Here is a 12,484-nt window from a genome sequence, read left to right as displayed (position 1 = left end):
GTACAAATATAGAGTAGCACAATGTTATTGAGTAACTATCCACTGGAATCCAGAGCAGGGGGGTAACCAGGAGGTAATCTCTAAGCAGGTGCATCTGGTTGTCACCCTGAGTATGCAGCTGGAAGGGCTGAGGAGGAAGTGGGAGAGAAAGAGTGGGGATACAGATAGTGTGAGACTGACAAGTGAGAAGGACAACAGTTCCTTGAAAGGTATAGCTTGTGCACAACAGCTCAATGAGTCCAACATCAAGGACTTACTTTCTGCATGGGCTCTATCAAGCCTAGGTCATACACCATGAAGCCATCAACACCAGCTTTGATCTCCAGTAACTTCAGTCTGAAATGACTGTGTAGAACAGGTCCTTGCCTGGTGATGTTTACCAAGGCTGCTCAATAGGGGTCCTTGTCCTGAGGCAGCAGCAGGGCTGCCATTCCCCCAGTAGCCAGGGCTCCTCTACGATGACACGTCTGGAATAACTTGTCCGTGTTGACGTACTTACTGTGGTCACCTAGGAGAGAATCATACAGCTTTTTGTAAACTAGTAGTTTAGTGATGGAGCACGATATACCCAAAGAGAATACCCATGTTAAAACAATTGGTGCATTCCATTTTATAACACTTTTGGTTGAAAGATTGAAATCTGAAAGTTGTCTGCTCTAACATTGCCAGAATAGATACATTTTGTAGTCCCATACAAACCCTTAGTTTCCATGGAAAATACACTACATGAACAAAAGTATGTGGACACCTGCTCGTCAAACATCTCATTCCAAAAACATGGGCATTAATATGGAGTTGTTCCCCCCTTTGCTGTTACAACAGCCTCCACTCTTCTGGGAAGACATTCCACTAGATGTTGGAACATTGCTGGGTGGACTTGCTTCCATTCAAGAGCATTAGTGAGGTCGGGCGATTAGGCCAGGCTCGCAGTTGGTGTTTCAATTCATTCCAAAGGTGTTTGATGGGGTTGAGGTCGGGCTCTGTGGAGGCCAGTCAAGTTCTTCCACAATGATCTCGAGAAACCAATTCTATGTGGACCTCGCTTTGTCATACGGAAACAGGAAAGGGTTTTCCCCAAACTGTTGCCACAAAGTTGGAAGCACAGAATGGTCTAGAATGTCATTGTATGCAGTAGAGTTAAGATGTCCCTTCACTGGAACTAAAGGGCCTAGCCTGAACCATGAAAAACAGCCCCAGACCATTATTCATCCTCCACCAAACTTGACAGTTGTCACTATGCATTTGGGCAGGTAGCATTCTCCTGGCATCTGACAAACCCAGATTCGTCCGTCGGACTGCCAGATGGTGAAGCGTGATTCATCACTCCAGAGAATGCTTTTCCACTTGCTCTAGAGTCCAGTGGCGGTGAGCTTTACACCACTTAGACGACGCTTGGCTTTTGCATATGGTGATCTTAGGCTTGTGTGGGGCTGATCGGCCATGGAAACCCATTTCATGAAGCTCCCGACGAACAGTTCTTATGCTGACGTTGCCTCCAGAGGCAGTTTGGAACTCAGTAGTGAGTGTTGCAACCGAGGACAGACGATTTTCCCACTTCACAAGAACATCACTTACAGTTGACCAGGGCAGAAATTTGACAAAGGGACTTATTGGAAAGATAGCATCCTGTGACGGTGCCATGTTGAAAGTCACTGAGCTCTTTAGTGAGGCCATTATACTGTTTGTCTATGGAGATTGCATGACTGTGTGCATGATTGTATGCACCTTTCAGCAACGGCTGTGACTGAAATAGCCGAATCCACTAATTTGAAGTGGTGTCCACATACTTTTGTTTATATAGTGTACACTGAGTGTACAAAACATTAGGAACACCTGCTCTTTCCATGACATAGACTGACCAGTTGCATCGAGGTGAAAGCTATGATCCCTTATTCATGGTACTTGTTAATTCCACTTCAATCAGGGTAGATGAAGGGGAGGAGACAGGTTAAAGAAGGATTTTTAAGCCTTGTGATGTGTATATGTGCCATTCAGAGAGTGAATGGGCAAGACAAAATATTTAAGTGCCTTTGAAAGGGGTATGGTAGAAGGTGCAAGGGGCACTGGTTTTAGTGTGTCAAGAACTGCAACACTGCTGAGTTTTTCACGCTCAACAGTTTACTGTGTGTATCAAGAATGGTCGACCAACCAAAGGACATCCAGCCAATTTTACACAACTGTGGGAAGAATTGGAGTCAACATGGGCCAGTATCCCTGTGGAACGCTTTTGACGCCTTGTAGAGACCATGCCCTGAAGAATTGAGGCTGTTCAGAGGGCAAAAGGGGGGTGCAATGCAATATTAGGAAGGTGTTCCTAATGTTTTGTACACTCAGTGTGTTTGATCTGACTGAGTGATCAAAGTTACTTACCGAACTTGTTGACAAAGGAGGCTGAGTAATCCCAGATCCCACAGTTGAGTCCAGCGAGTGATCCATGATCTCATACAGTGCCTTCAGAAAGTAATTACACCCCTTGACTTTTTCCACATTTTGTTTTGTTACAGCCTGAATTTAAAATGGATTCAATTTAGATATTTTGTCATTGACCTACACACAAAACCCCATAATGTCAAAGTTGACATATCTTTGAGTCAATAAGTATTCAACCCCTTTGTTATGGCAAGGCTAAATAGGGGTAGGAGTAAACAAGTCACATTATATGTTGCATTGACTCACTCTGTGTGCAATAATAGTGTTTAACATGTTTTTTGAATGACTACCTCATTTCTGTACCCCACACATACAATTATATGTAAGATCCCTCAGTCTAGCAATGAATTTCTAACACAAATTCAACCACAAAGACCAGGGAGGTTTTCCAATGCCTTGCAAAGAAGGGCCCCTATTGGTAGATGACAACAACAAAAAAAGAAGCAGACAGTGAATATCCCTTTGAGCATGGTGAAGTTATTAATTACACTTTGGATGGTGTATCAATAGACCCAGTCACTACAAAGATACAGGCGTCCTTCCTAACTCAGTTGCCAGAGAGGAAGGAAACCGCTTAGGGATTTCACCACGAGGCCAATGGTGACTTTAAAACAGTCACAAAGTTTAATTTCAGTGATAGGAGGCAACTGAGGATAGATAAACAACATTGTAGTTACTCCACAATACTAACCTAATTGACAGAGTGAAAAGAAGGAAGCCTGTACAGAATAAAAATATTCCAAAACATGCATCCTGTTTGCAACAAGGCACGCAATTAACTTGTTTTTTCTTGAATACAAAGTGTTATGTTTGGGGCAAGTCCAATACATCAAACTTAGTCGTGTTACTTGTGTAATAACACGCCTCAACTCATGGGTCTATGCAAAGAAATCACTCAACTGGGATATGATAGTGTGTATACAAAGTACTATACTCTGTGCTTGAATACGTTTTATTTTACCTTAATTTAACTAGGCAAGTCAGTTAAGAACAAATTCTTATTTTCAATGACAGTCTAGGAACAGTGGGTTAACTGCCTGTTCAGGGGCAGAACGACAGATTTGTACCTTGTCAGCTTGGGGGTTTGAATTCACAACCTTCCGGTTACTAGTCCAACGCTCTAACCACTAGGCTACCCTGTTGCCCCTTACGTCCAGTTGGTTACTGTCTGTCTGTCGATAATAATGTTACAAACACAAGTTTACATGGTTCAAAAAGTGACTGCAACTCAACATCAATAAAAACAAGGACAGAGTGGAAATTAGTGAACATTCACCAGTCATGACAATAAAGATAATGTTGTCATCTATAACATTTTTTCAAACTGTAATAGGAGGAAACGAGTACTCATGGACATGTTGATGCCTTTTTCACTACAGGAGATGACTTTGGTAAGGAAGGAGCACAGACCACTGTTTGGCCAGACACAATGTTTGTTTGAAATTGAGGTTAAAAGACACTTTCTGAAACATTAACAGTATTTAACACTTTTATATATTTTCAACCATCTGAATAACTATTATTATTTCATGTTAATTGTATAAATATTTAGTACTGTAGTTAATTTATTTATTCTCACTTGTGTAATGCTTATTTTAGCGTTTGACTGGGCTTGGTAGGGAGGTGGGAGGCGGGCTGGTGTTGTAAGCAACGCCCATTGTGTCGAATCTGATCCAATCAAGAAAGGCTTTCACTTTCTTGGTCCCCTCTCGCGAGAGTCTTGTTTTCTGTCAACATTGTACGAGACTTTATATCTAACGTAGGCAGGGAGGGAGTTAGAAGATTGCGTTAGCTAGCAACGTGAAATTGTCAGTACGAAACTAATGCATGGTCATACATTTATATTTGGAGCTCACAGATTTGTCACGAATGTCCAGTTGCATTTGTATTGGCCGAGATTCCTTGTCTAATTTTAACAGCCCATCCAGCTAGCATTTGGAGGGGCAGTTTTGCAAGCCACAACAGCTCTGTTGGTTAGCTAGGCAGTTAGCTAGCTAGCTAGTATACCCTCGAAAATTAATAACTAATCAATATGGCAAGTGTGGAGTCGTCAATGGAATTCACCAGTTCGCTGACTGTTTCGTCTCATCTCCCGCCACCACGGACACGGATTTTCAAGATCATAGTGATTGGGGACTCCGGGGTGGGCAAGACCTGCCTCACCTACCGATTCTGTGCTGGCAAGTTTCCGGAGAAAACCGAGGCCACTATCGGGGTGGACTTTCGGGAGAAACTTATCGAGATTGACGGCGAGACAATCAAGGTAAATTGTTAGTTGACATAAAACATGCAACATTTTTGTTTGGATTATTCTAAAACCGCACAATATTTAACACCATGGGCATGAACGCAGGCAGGTTACCTCATACACGTGGGGGGGGGGGGGGGGGTACGTCTATATATTTTATCTCAAGGGCAGTGGCAGCAGAGAGAACTAGCTATCTGTCTGATGCACCGACTGCTCTCTGTAGAATCATACACATATTACAGTTGAGTTCATCCTCTAGCACCTTCACATTGGACATTAGGTTAAGCTACTGTGTTTCAGTTTTTGAGGACTTTCAATACATCCAAGAAGCTGTTAAGTGTCATTATATTTTTTACTCTCTTTCTCCTCCCTCTCTCTCTCTCTTTCCCTCTCCAGGTCCAGCTATGGGACACGGCAGGCCAGGAGCGCTTTCGTAAGAGCATGGTACAGCACTACTACCGCAATGTGCACGCTGTGGTGTTTGTGTACGACGTGACCAGCGCCGCCAGCTTCCGCAGCCTCCCGACCTGGATCGAGGAGTGTAAGCAGCACGCCCTGGGCCAGGAGGTCCCGAGGATCCTGGTGGGGAACAAGTGTGACCTGCAGAACTCTGTCCAGGTGGGCACGGACTTGGCCCAGCAGTTTGCAGACGCCCACTCTATGCCCCTGTTTGAGACGTCCGCCAAGAACCCCAGCAGCGACGGTAGCGGAGACAGTATCCGGGGGAGCAGTGATCACGTGGAGGCCATCTTCATGACGGTGGCCCACAAGCTGAAGTCCCAGAAGCCTCTGATACTTAGCCAGCTGCCCAGGGGGGTGTTAGGGGGGGACACGGTAACCCTGATAAGGGGGAGGGACGAGGGCGAGGAGAAGGTGAGCTGGACCTGCAGCTGCTGAGAGAGGAGGGGTGAGAGAGAGCATCGGAGGAAGCAAGAGAGGGAGGTTAGGGGGAGATAAAGGAAGGACTATTATCATATAACGTAAACATCTCAGTGATATGGGAAAGAAAAAGATCAAAAGGGAACTTGTTTGAAATTAATCTTGTTGACTGGTTCCACTGAACTGTGTTTGAGCTAGAATACTGTGAGTTTGCCTGATTGATGTACAACATACTCGATTTACATGTAGGAATAATGCACACATACCTCTCATAGTTTACAGCAGGCTATATCAGTGCACATCACTCAGGTGTTTCTGTACCAAAATTCCCATCCATAGGGTTTATAATTGTACCCTGCATAAAGCAGACAACTATAAAATGGTTTCCTAAGCAAAGTTACATTATGCTGCATGTCTTACATATGTCACATCTATAAAACAACTATTACAAAATACAACAAATACATTTCTAAGTAACCACACACGTATTCAATCCGCTCTACCCTGGTGTGTTGTCATCCCAAATGCCTTTACTATCGTCATCATTGCTTTGTGTGTGTTTGGATCACAGCCGGTCCTGTGGTCCATCGCAAGTGTGTGAGTTTCAGCTTTACGTGTGTGACTGTGAGAAAGATGTGTGGCATAACATCAGAGAAATGTGCAGTAAAGTACTGTGAGTGAAACACAACGTGATGCTGCACTTACCACTCCTCCTGAGATCATTGTTGATGTGGGGCAAAACTTGTCATTATTACCTCTTCATAATCTGCTTTGGTTAAAGCTGCAGTCCGGGATCTTAAGCACAACAAATTTGTAACATATTGTACGAATTGGACCCCCCAAAATGTGTAGATATTTTTTTTTGCAGGATGTAATATCATACTAAATGGATGACGGAGTGCACAATTGAATGACTGCTATCAATGCATCTTTCTCTTTACAATAAGTCTGTAAAATGTGTCAAAAACAGTACCTGTGTTATTGCCTATTAAGCTTAGCTAACGCACCTGAGGGGTATACGGCAAATAAGGATCAATGAATTAGCTAGCTAACTTTGATTATTCTTTTTTACAATTTACTTTTTGTTACTTAAAGCTAAACTAAGATAGTTTTAGTTGAGTCATTTAGACCAGGCACATTTCAAGATTATCCTTCTAACATTATTTCAGGATATCTAGGCAAGTTAGTTAGCTAGCTAACTCCTTGATCCTGCTTTGTAATACAACCCCTCTGCTTGTTTGGACATGGGACAGTTGCAATGAAAACCCACCAGTGAAATGACCCTCTAATGAAGACTTGTGACTGTGTTTATGTGCTGTATGTCAGATTAACAGTAAGTCTTGTCATAAAATGACTGTAGCCAGTAGAACACAGATGCCGCATCACATTAATCAGCTGCTCTAAAGTACTGTGTGCTCAGATAGATGGCCTTTTCTCAGGATACAGTTAGAAATTAATTACAAGATTAATATTCACTCTGACCTGTTGTGCTTAGATTGGTCTACAACACTAGACACAGAAAATGGTAGGCTTTATAAATTGCCTTGCACTCTTGTTTTACTTTCATATGGTCTTTAGTGTTATTTTGTAATGTGTTGGTGCTCTCTGCAGTTCATACATTTAAGTTTATTTTATTTTGACTTTTTGATAGAGGTATGTGTACTGCATGACTCTTTTCAAGTGCCCCGATAAGTATGTTTGAGAAAGGCGCCATTTATTGCGTCGAGAGACAGAACACATCAGGTCTGAACTTTTGGGAACACAAAAAGGGAGTGAAGCCTTGCATTACAAATGTTGTGTAGCCTTACAATAAAGCATTCTGTACATTTCAAGGCATTGTTATTTCATGAAAACATGTCAGTGGTACAGGGCGGTTAAAGAAAGATCACCCAAAAAAATACTACAGAAGATTTATTTAGTTGAATATAACATGGCATCACCTATAAAACAGGGCAACAATCCAAACGTGAGCAGCCTCACAGAAGGACCATGTACATTTCAACAGTCACGGGATACCACAAGGCACTTCCAAGCTGAAACTTTAGCAAATTCATTAAAAAAGGCATATTTACACTAATTATGTGTATATTACACAGGGATTTACACATACAAGTAGATGGGTAATAAGTGGTAAAAAAAGAAACATATTTGAAATGGCAGTTTGAAATGTTTGGTATATTGCATCTGTTATTCTGCCTCTTGGTTCTCTGTTTGGTGAAATGCTAGTGGACAATAATATAATTAGCTACTCACTTAAACATAACAATCCTCTATAGCTGGGTCTGCTGGTTTTCATCCTAACCTTGTGAAGTCCCCTTTCACGAGGTTAGGTTAGGTAACCACTGGCCTAGAGGATTCCTCTCAGGTGAGTCTGCTGTAGGGGGGGAGTTTGGAGGGCGCCTCCTCTTCCTCAGGACATCTGTCGCTGAAGTTCACTGGAGAGTTTAACACACTGTCTTCGCCACCTGCTGGGGGAGAGAGCAACTATCACTACAGTCAATACCAAACAAGTGTCTCAACATACAGTAGCAAACTCTCAGCCTAAGACTAGCCAGAGCTCGACCACCTAGCTTTCCCTCTTCCTCACTCACCTAGATAACTTACCTTGCCATGTACACACAAGCTCAGTCTGTGGGCTGGGGTCATTCTGAGGGACCAATATCTCCTGAAACACACACATACACAGTCTGAAAACTTGGGAGGATTAGGCAGATAACTGCATATGATTAGCAGGTATGATTATCTAGTGCTGTGAAATGGTTTAGTGTAGTTTAGCACTACTACATGTTCTTACCAGGCCAGTGAGACCATCGTAGCAGCCACAGAGGGGCAGACTGCGACAGCCTACAAAGGCGATGAGAGAGGAGAGGACCAGGCTGACCATACAGACCAACAGTATGGTGGCATTGGCCCCTTTCACCATCCGGCTCAGCATAAACCTCTGTAGAGCAGTCAGAAACACACATTATTATTGATGAACCATCCAAGGTGTGTTTGGGGTGTAAGACTGGTATTTAGGTACCTCCTTAGGATTTAGAGAGAGTACTTTCTGCTTTAGTCAAATCCTTTGTAACCTCATCCCCAGGCTATCAGGGAGGAAGTGTCAGATATACCAACCTGGTCTCAGAGCATTTCGTATTATTCTGTATGTAAATCTTACATTCTTGATTTTGAGATGGTTACTTAAGGCAAATGTACAATGCGAACGTCTAGCAAACCAACTTCAGGATTTCAGCAACTTTTCAACTACTTACTACTTTGCAACTACCTAGCATGTTAGCTTATCCTTCCTTTAACCTAACTTCTAAATGTAACAGTATTGCTTCCGTCCCTCTCCTCGAACCAGGGACCCTCTGCACACAGACAAGTCACCCTCGAAGCACCGTTACCCATCGTTCCACAAAAGCCGCAGCCCTTGCAGAGTATGGGAAACAAATACTTCAAGGTCTCAGAGCTGAAATGCTATTAGCACGCACTCCGCTAACCAGCCAGCCATTTAACACTGGTGACATAAACTTAACCCTAACTCCTAACCTAGCGAGCTAGCTAACGTTAGCCACCTAGCTGAAATTCGTAACATAATACTTTTGGCAAATTCATAACATATAATATGAATTGTAATTCGTAACATATCATACGAAATGGGTGATGGACATCCACAAATTAATAAACACACCTCATACTAAATAGAGCAGGGTTACTCAACTACTATTTGAACCATTGTACACGGGCCTTGAATTAAATGTTTTTTAAATAAAATAAAGTGCATGTTTTCTGGAGAACAAAGGATATTAACAAAAATAATCTGCTTTGAACTTTGGTGCAAATGATGTTCGAGAAACTCTGAGACACTGGTGCAAGTGTTCATTGGGGAGCCTGGTGCTGTATTTTTTTAAATAATAAACTTAATTGTGGAGTAGGCTGATTTACAGCTGTATGTGGAGCCAAACATGGTCAGGATGTATAGTGCCAGTTATTTGAGAACAGGGACATCAGCTGCTGGCACCATCTTTTCCCGGAATGTGACAGGGTCACAAATCACCAATCGCCTGCTCCTTCAAAGCCACATCTTCTTGCAGCTCAATCGACTCCATTTGCAGTGATGCAACATCTCCTTATTTAAAGATCTGTTTTCCTTCTTCAGACAACTTTGTCACATTTGTGACCAAGAAGGGGTTCTGGATGAGCAGCAGCAGTTCTCTTCCAACAATAAAGTTATAAAAGCAAGCCTTGAAGTTTTACATCAGCTTCTGGATGTGATCAACATGGTTGGGAACATCTTTGTCTCCCTGCGTTTGCACCAGAAGATTGGTAAAGTGGACACGTTCTCCCTGGAGGTCATTCTTGAAAAGCTCAAATTTCTTCTGGAAAGCCCAGACTGCTGTTATCATAGCACACGTTGTGTTGTCCTGTCCCTGCAGCTTAACATTCGGGTTAATTAAGGTGTGATGTAATGTCTGTCAAAAATCCAACTGTTTCCATCTTCTCATCTTCCAAAAACTGAGTTGCCATGTCACTCTTTTGCTCTGATAAGAAAACTTTGATTTCCTCCTGAATGGCCCAAAAGCTTTCCAAAACCCTGCCTTTGCTGAGCCATCTGACGGTGTTGTGCAGTAGTAAGTCATCAAAACTGGCATCGGCCTCTGTCAGAATGCCTCGTAGCAAGTGGTGTTGTAGGGATGATGTTGCTCTCAAAAAGGTTTTTCAGTTTCATCATCGTTGTCCTGACCTCAGAATACTCTTCTCCCAGACTGACACACAGGACAGATTGATGAATGATGTGGTGATATTTCAGGTCAGGGTGGTCCTCTTTCAAACGTGCAACCAGTCTCCTCCCTCTTCCTATCATGGCTGGAGCTCCATCTGTGGTGTGGAGACCAGTGACTTGAGATCTCTCCCCCTTCTTGTCAGCATCCCTTTGATGACCTCATGGATATCCTCTCCCCTGTGTGTGTGTGTGCTTCTAGATTTGTTAAGCCCAACAGCTTCTCACAGAATTCCTTTGTTTCGTTATAAAATCTGACAAACACCAGAAGCTGGGCATTATCAGTGTTATCTGTTGATTCATCCACAGCTAATGAAATGCATGGTGCATTCTGAATGGCCTCATCAATTTGTGAAGTTAAATCTTCAGCTAATATTCCAGATCTCCTCATTGCTGTGGAATCTGACAGTGGGATATGGTTTATCTTTTCCCTGAGCTCATCTTTTTGTTTTACCTTCAAGCAAGGTGTCAGCAACTTCACACATGCATTGTTTTACCATCTCAGCATCTGAAAATGGTTTTTTGTGTTTTCCCAAAACCCAAGCTATCCTCAGTGAACACATTGTTGGGCTGTCAGGGAATTGACAAGGACTTTGGTGGACCTCTCATATTGGGATTTGAGTTGGTTAATCTTGTTTGTTCTCACCTCTGTGTTCAGGGGATACATCTGATCGAATTTACTATGCCTGGTGTCATAATGGCGCTTAACATTGGCACTTTTCAAGAGAGCTACAGACTCACTGCATATCAGGCACATTGGTTTTGTGCTAGTTGCGGGGAAAATGAATAAATACTGTTCCATCCACTCGTCTTTGAAAATACGGTTTTCAGGGTCAACTTTTCTTTTTTTTGAACAAGCCATATAAACAAATATACTGGTAACTAAAGCTCCTATCTGTGATATTTATAGTTTAATTGCGTTCAAATCTTTGTTTCTTTCTGACGTTGAGTTTGGCTAAAATAAGATTGCCTCAAATGCATGTACAGAACTATACCAAATGCTGTGAGACCAGGTTGGATATACCAGACTAAATCATTTGTGACAGAAACTGACTGACACACAGACCAGACTAGGGGCTGTGTGTGAAAGAGTTCGTAGTGTTGACCGTTTGTGGTAGGGTATTACCACTTCAAGGTTGTTGTGATGGTGGAACACCTCGTTGTCATTCTCGCCATAGGTCAAAGTTAGGAAGGCGTAACCTGACACCATCACCACGGAAACACAGGAGCACACTGAGACAGCGATCATTACATTCACCTGAACAGGGTCAAACCACGCTATTAGAGGATTTAATATTATTTGTCACCTTTGTGGCATTCAGTTAGACAAAATTAACAGTCATGTTTGGTGTGCTTTAATTATAATTCAATAGGAGGAACGAAGCATCAAGCCAAGGCTACCTTTATCACACTTACCAATACTGGGTTTTTCCTTTGGGAAGCAAAGAGCGCCAGCGCACCTGGGCAGGCCATAATCTATACGAGGAAGTCATTATGAATGACGACAAACAGGCACAGTCCAATGTGTCACCACAAAATCAATATAGTCAAGTGTCATCCTCTATATTTTGATGAATCAGTAAATCTGTTTCGATGAAAGAACACTCATACTCACCAAACCCGCCCACACAGGTGCCCTAGTTTCACTGAGTGTGGTGTTTTTCCGAAAAAACGCATCAATGAATCCGCACACCAAGCACAGCGCCGCACATGCTACCTGCAGAATGCCCAGAACGACGACACTGCGCTGGTTAAAGATGAAATACCGGTAGCGGTCCATCTCACGACGCACTTTCACTTTGGCGCTTCCAAAGTCCTTTGTCCTATCGAGTTCACAGAAAAACACCCAGTCCGACTTCCACAATAAGTTCTCTCACTGCAACATTTTTATAATGTATTACACTTTTGTTAAATAGGTCAACTGTCCTTTCACCCTGCCCGCTCATTGACTTTCTTCCGGGCTGTTGTGTTGGTTTCTGTTGACTCACGCAGGACAGGTGTACTTCAGCGCGTTAACCATTAACCCGCCCACGCGCAGGTGCACAGCAAGGAAATACAATGCAAATATTTAACCCCTTCTCGGCCATCATTCTGGTAGGTAGGAGGTAGTTCCTTCTCGCGATGTTGCGTTTCATGAGCTAACACAAATCTGGTTTTGAATA

At 42.8% G+C, this 12,484-nt stretch overlaps 2 protein-coding genes across 3 annotated transcripts; one reads left to right on the top strand and one right to left on the bottom strand.

Annotated features, from left to right (window-relative positions):
• The first annotated feature begins 4,168 nt into the window (after window positions 1-4,168).
• On the top strand, window positions 4,169-7,389 carry LOC109864769 (ras-related protein Rab-33B-like). Its single transcript, XM_020452709.2, has 2 exons — window positions 4,169-4,693; window positions 5,075-7,389. The coding sequence occupies exons 1-2, from the start codon at window positions 4,463-4,465 to the stop codon at window positions 5,573-5,575; spliced, it is 732 nt and encodes a 243-aa protein (XP_020308298.1). The 5' UTR covers window positions 4,169-4,462; the 3' UTR covers window positions 5,576-7,389.
• A 62-nt stretch (window positions 7,390-7,451) lies between these two features.
• On the bottom strand, window positions 7,452-12,366 carry zgc:113425 (CD20-like domain-containing protein). 2 transcript variants are annotated; one of them, XM_020452710.2, is made up of 6 exons: window positions 11,938-12,366; window positions 11,739-11,798; window positions 11,449-11,580; window positions 8,352-8,498; window positions 8,162-8,222; window positions 7,452-8,025 (listed from the first exon to the last, which is right to left on the bottom strand). In XM_020452710.2, the coding sequence occupies exons 1-6, from the start codon at window positions 12,100-12,102 to the stop codon at window positions 7,919-7,921; spliced, it is 672 nt and encodes a 223-aa protein (XP_020308299.1). In that variant the 5' UTR covers window positions 12,103-12,366; the 3' UTR covers window positions 7,452-7,918. The 2 variants fall into 2 exon arrangements, with proteins under 2 accessions (XP_020308299.1, XP_020308300.1); XM_020452711.2 differs by having other exon boundaries at window positions 7,454-8,022; window positions 11,938-12,364.
• Between the last annotated feature and the right edge of the window lie 118 nt (window positions 12,367-12,484).

This window comes from Oncorhynchus kisutch, linkage group LG19, assembly GCF_002021735.2.
Source record: "Oncorhynchus kisutch isolate 150728-3 linkage group LG19, Okis_V2, whole genome shotgun sequence".
Classification (NCBI taxonomy): domain Eukaryota; kingdom Metazoa; phylum Chordata; class Actinopteri; order Salmoniformes; family Salmonidae; genus Oncorhynchus; species Oncorhynchus kisutch.
This window is presented reverse-complemented; position numbering and strand designations above follow the sequence as displayed.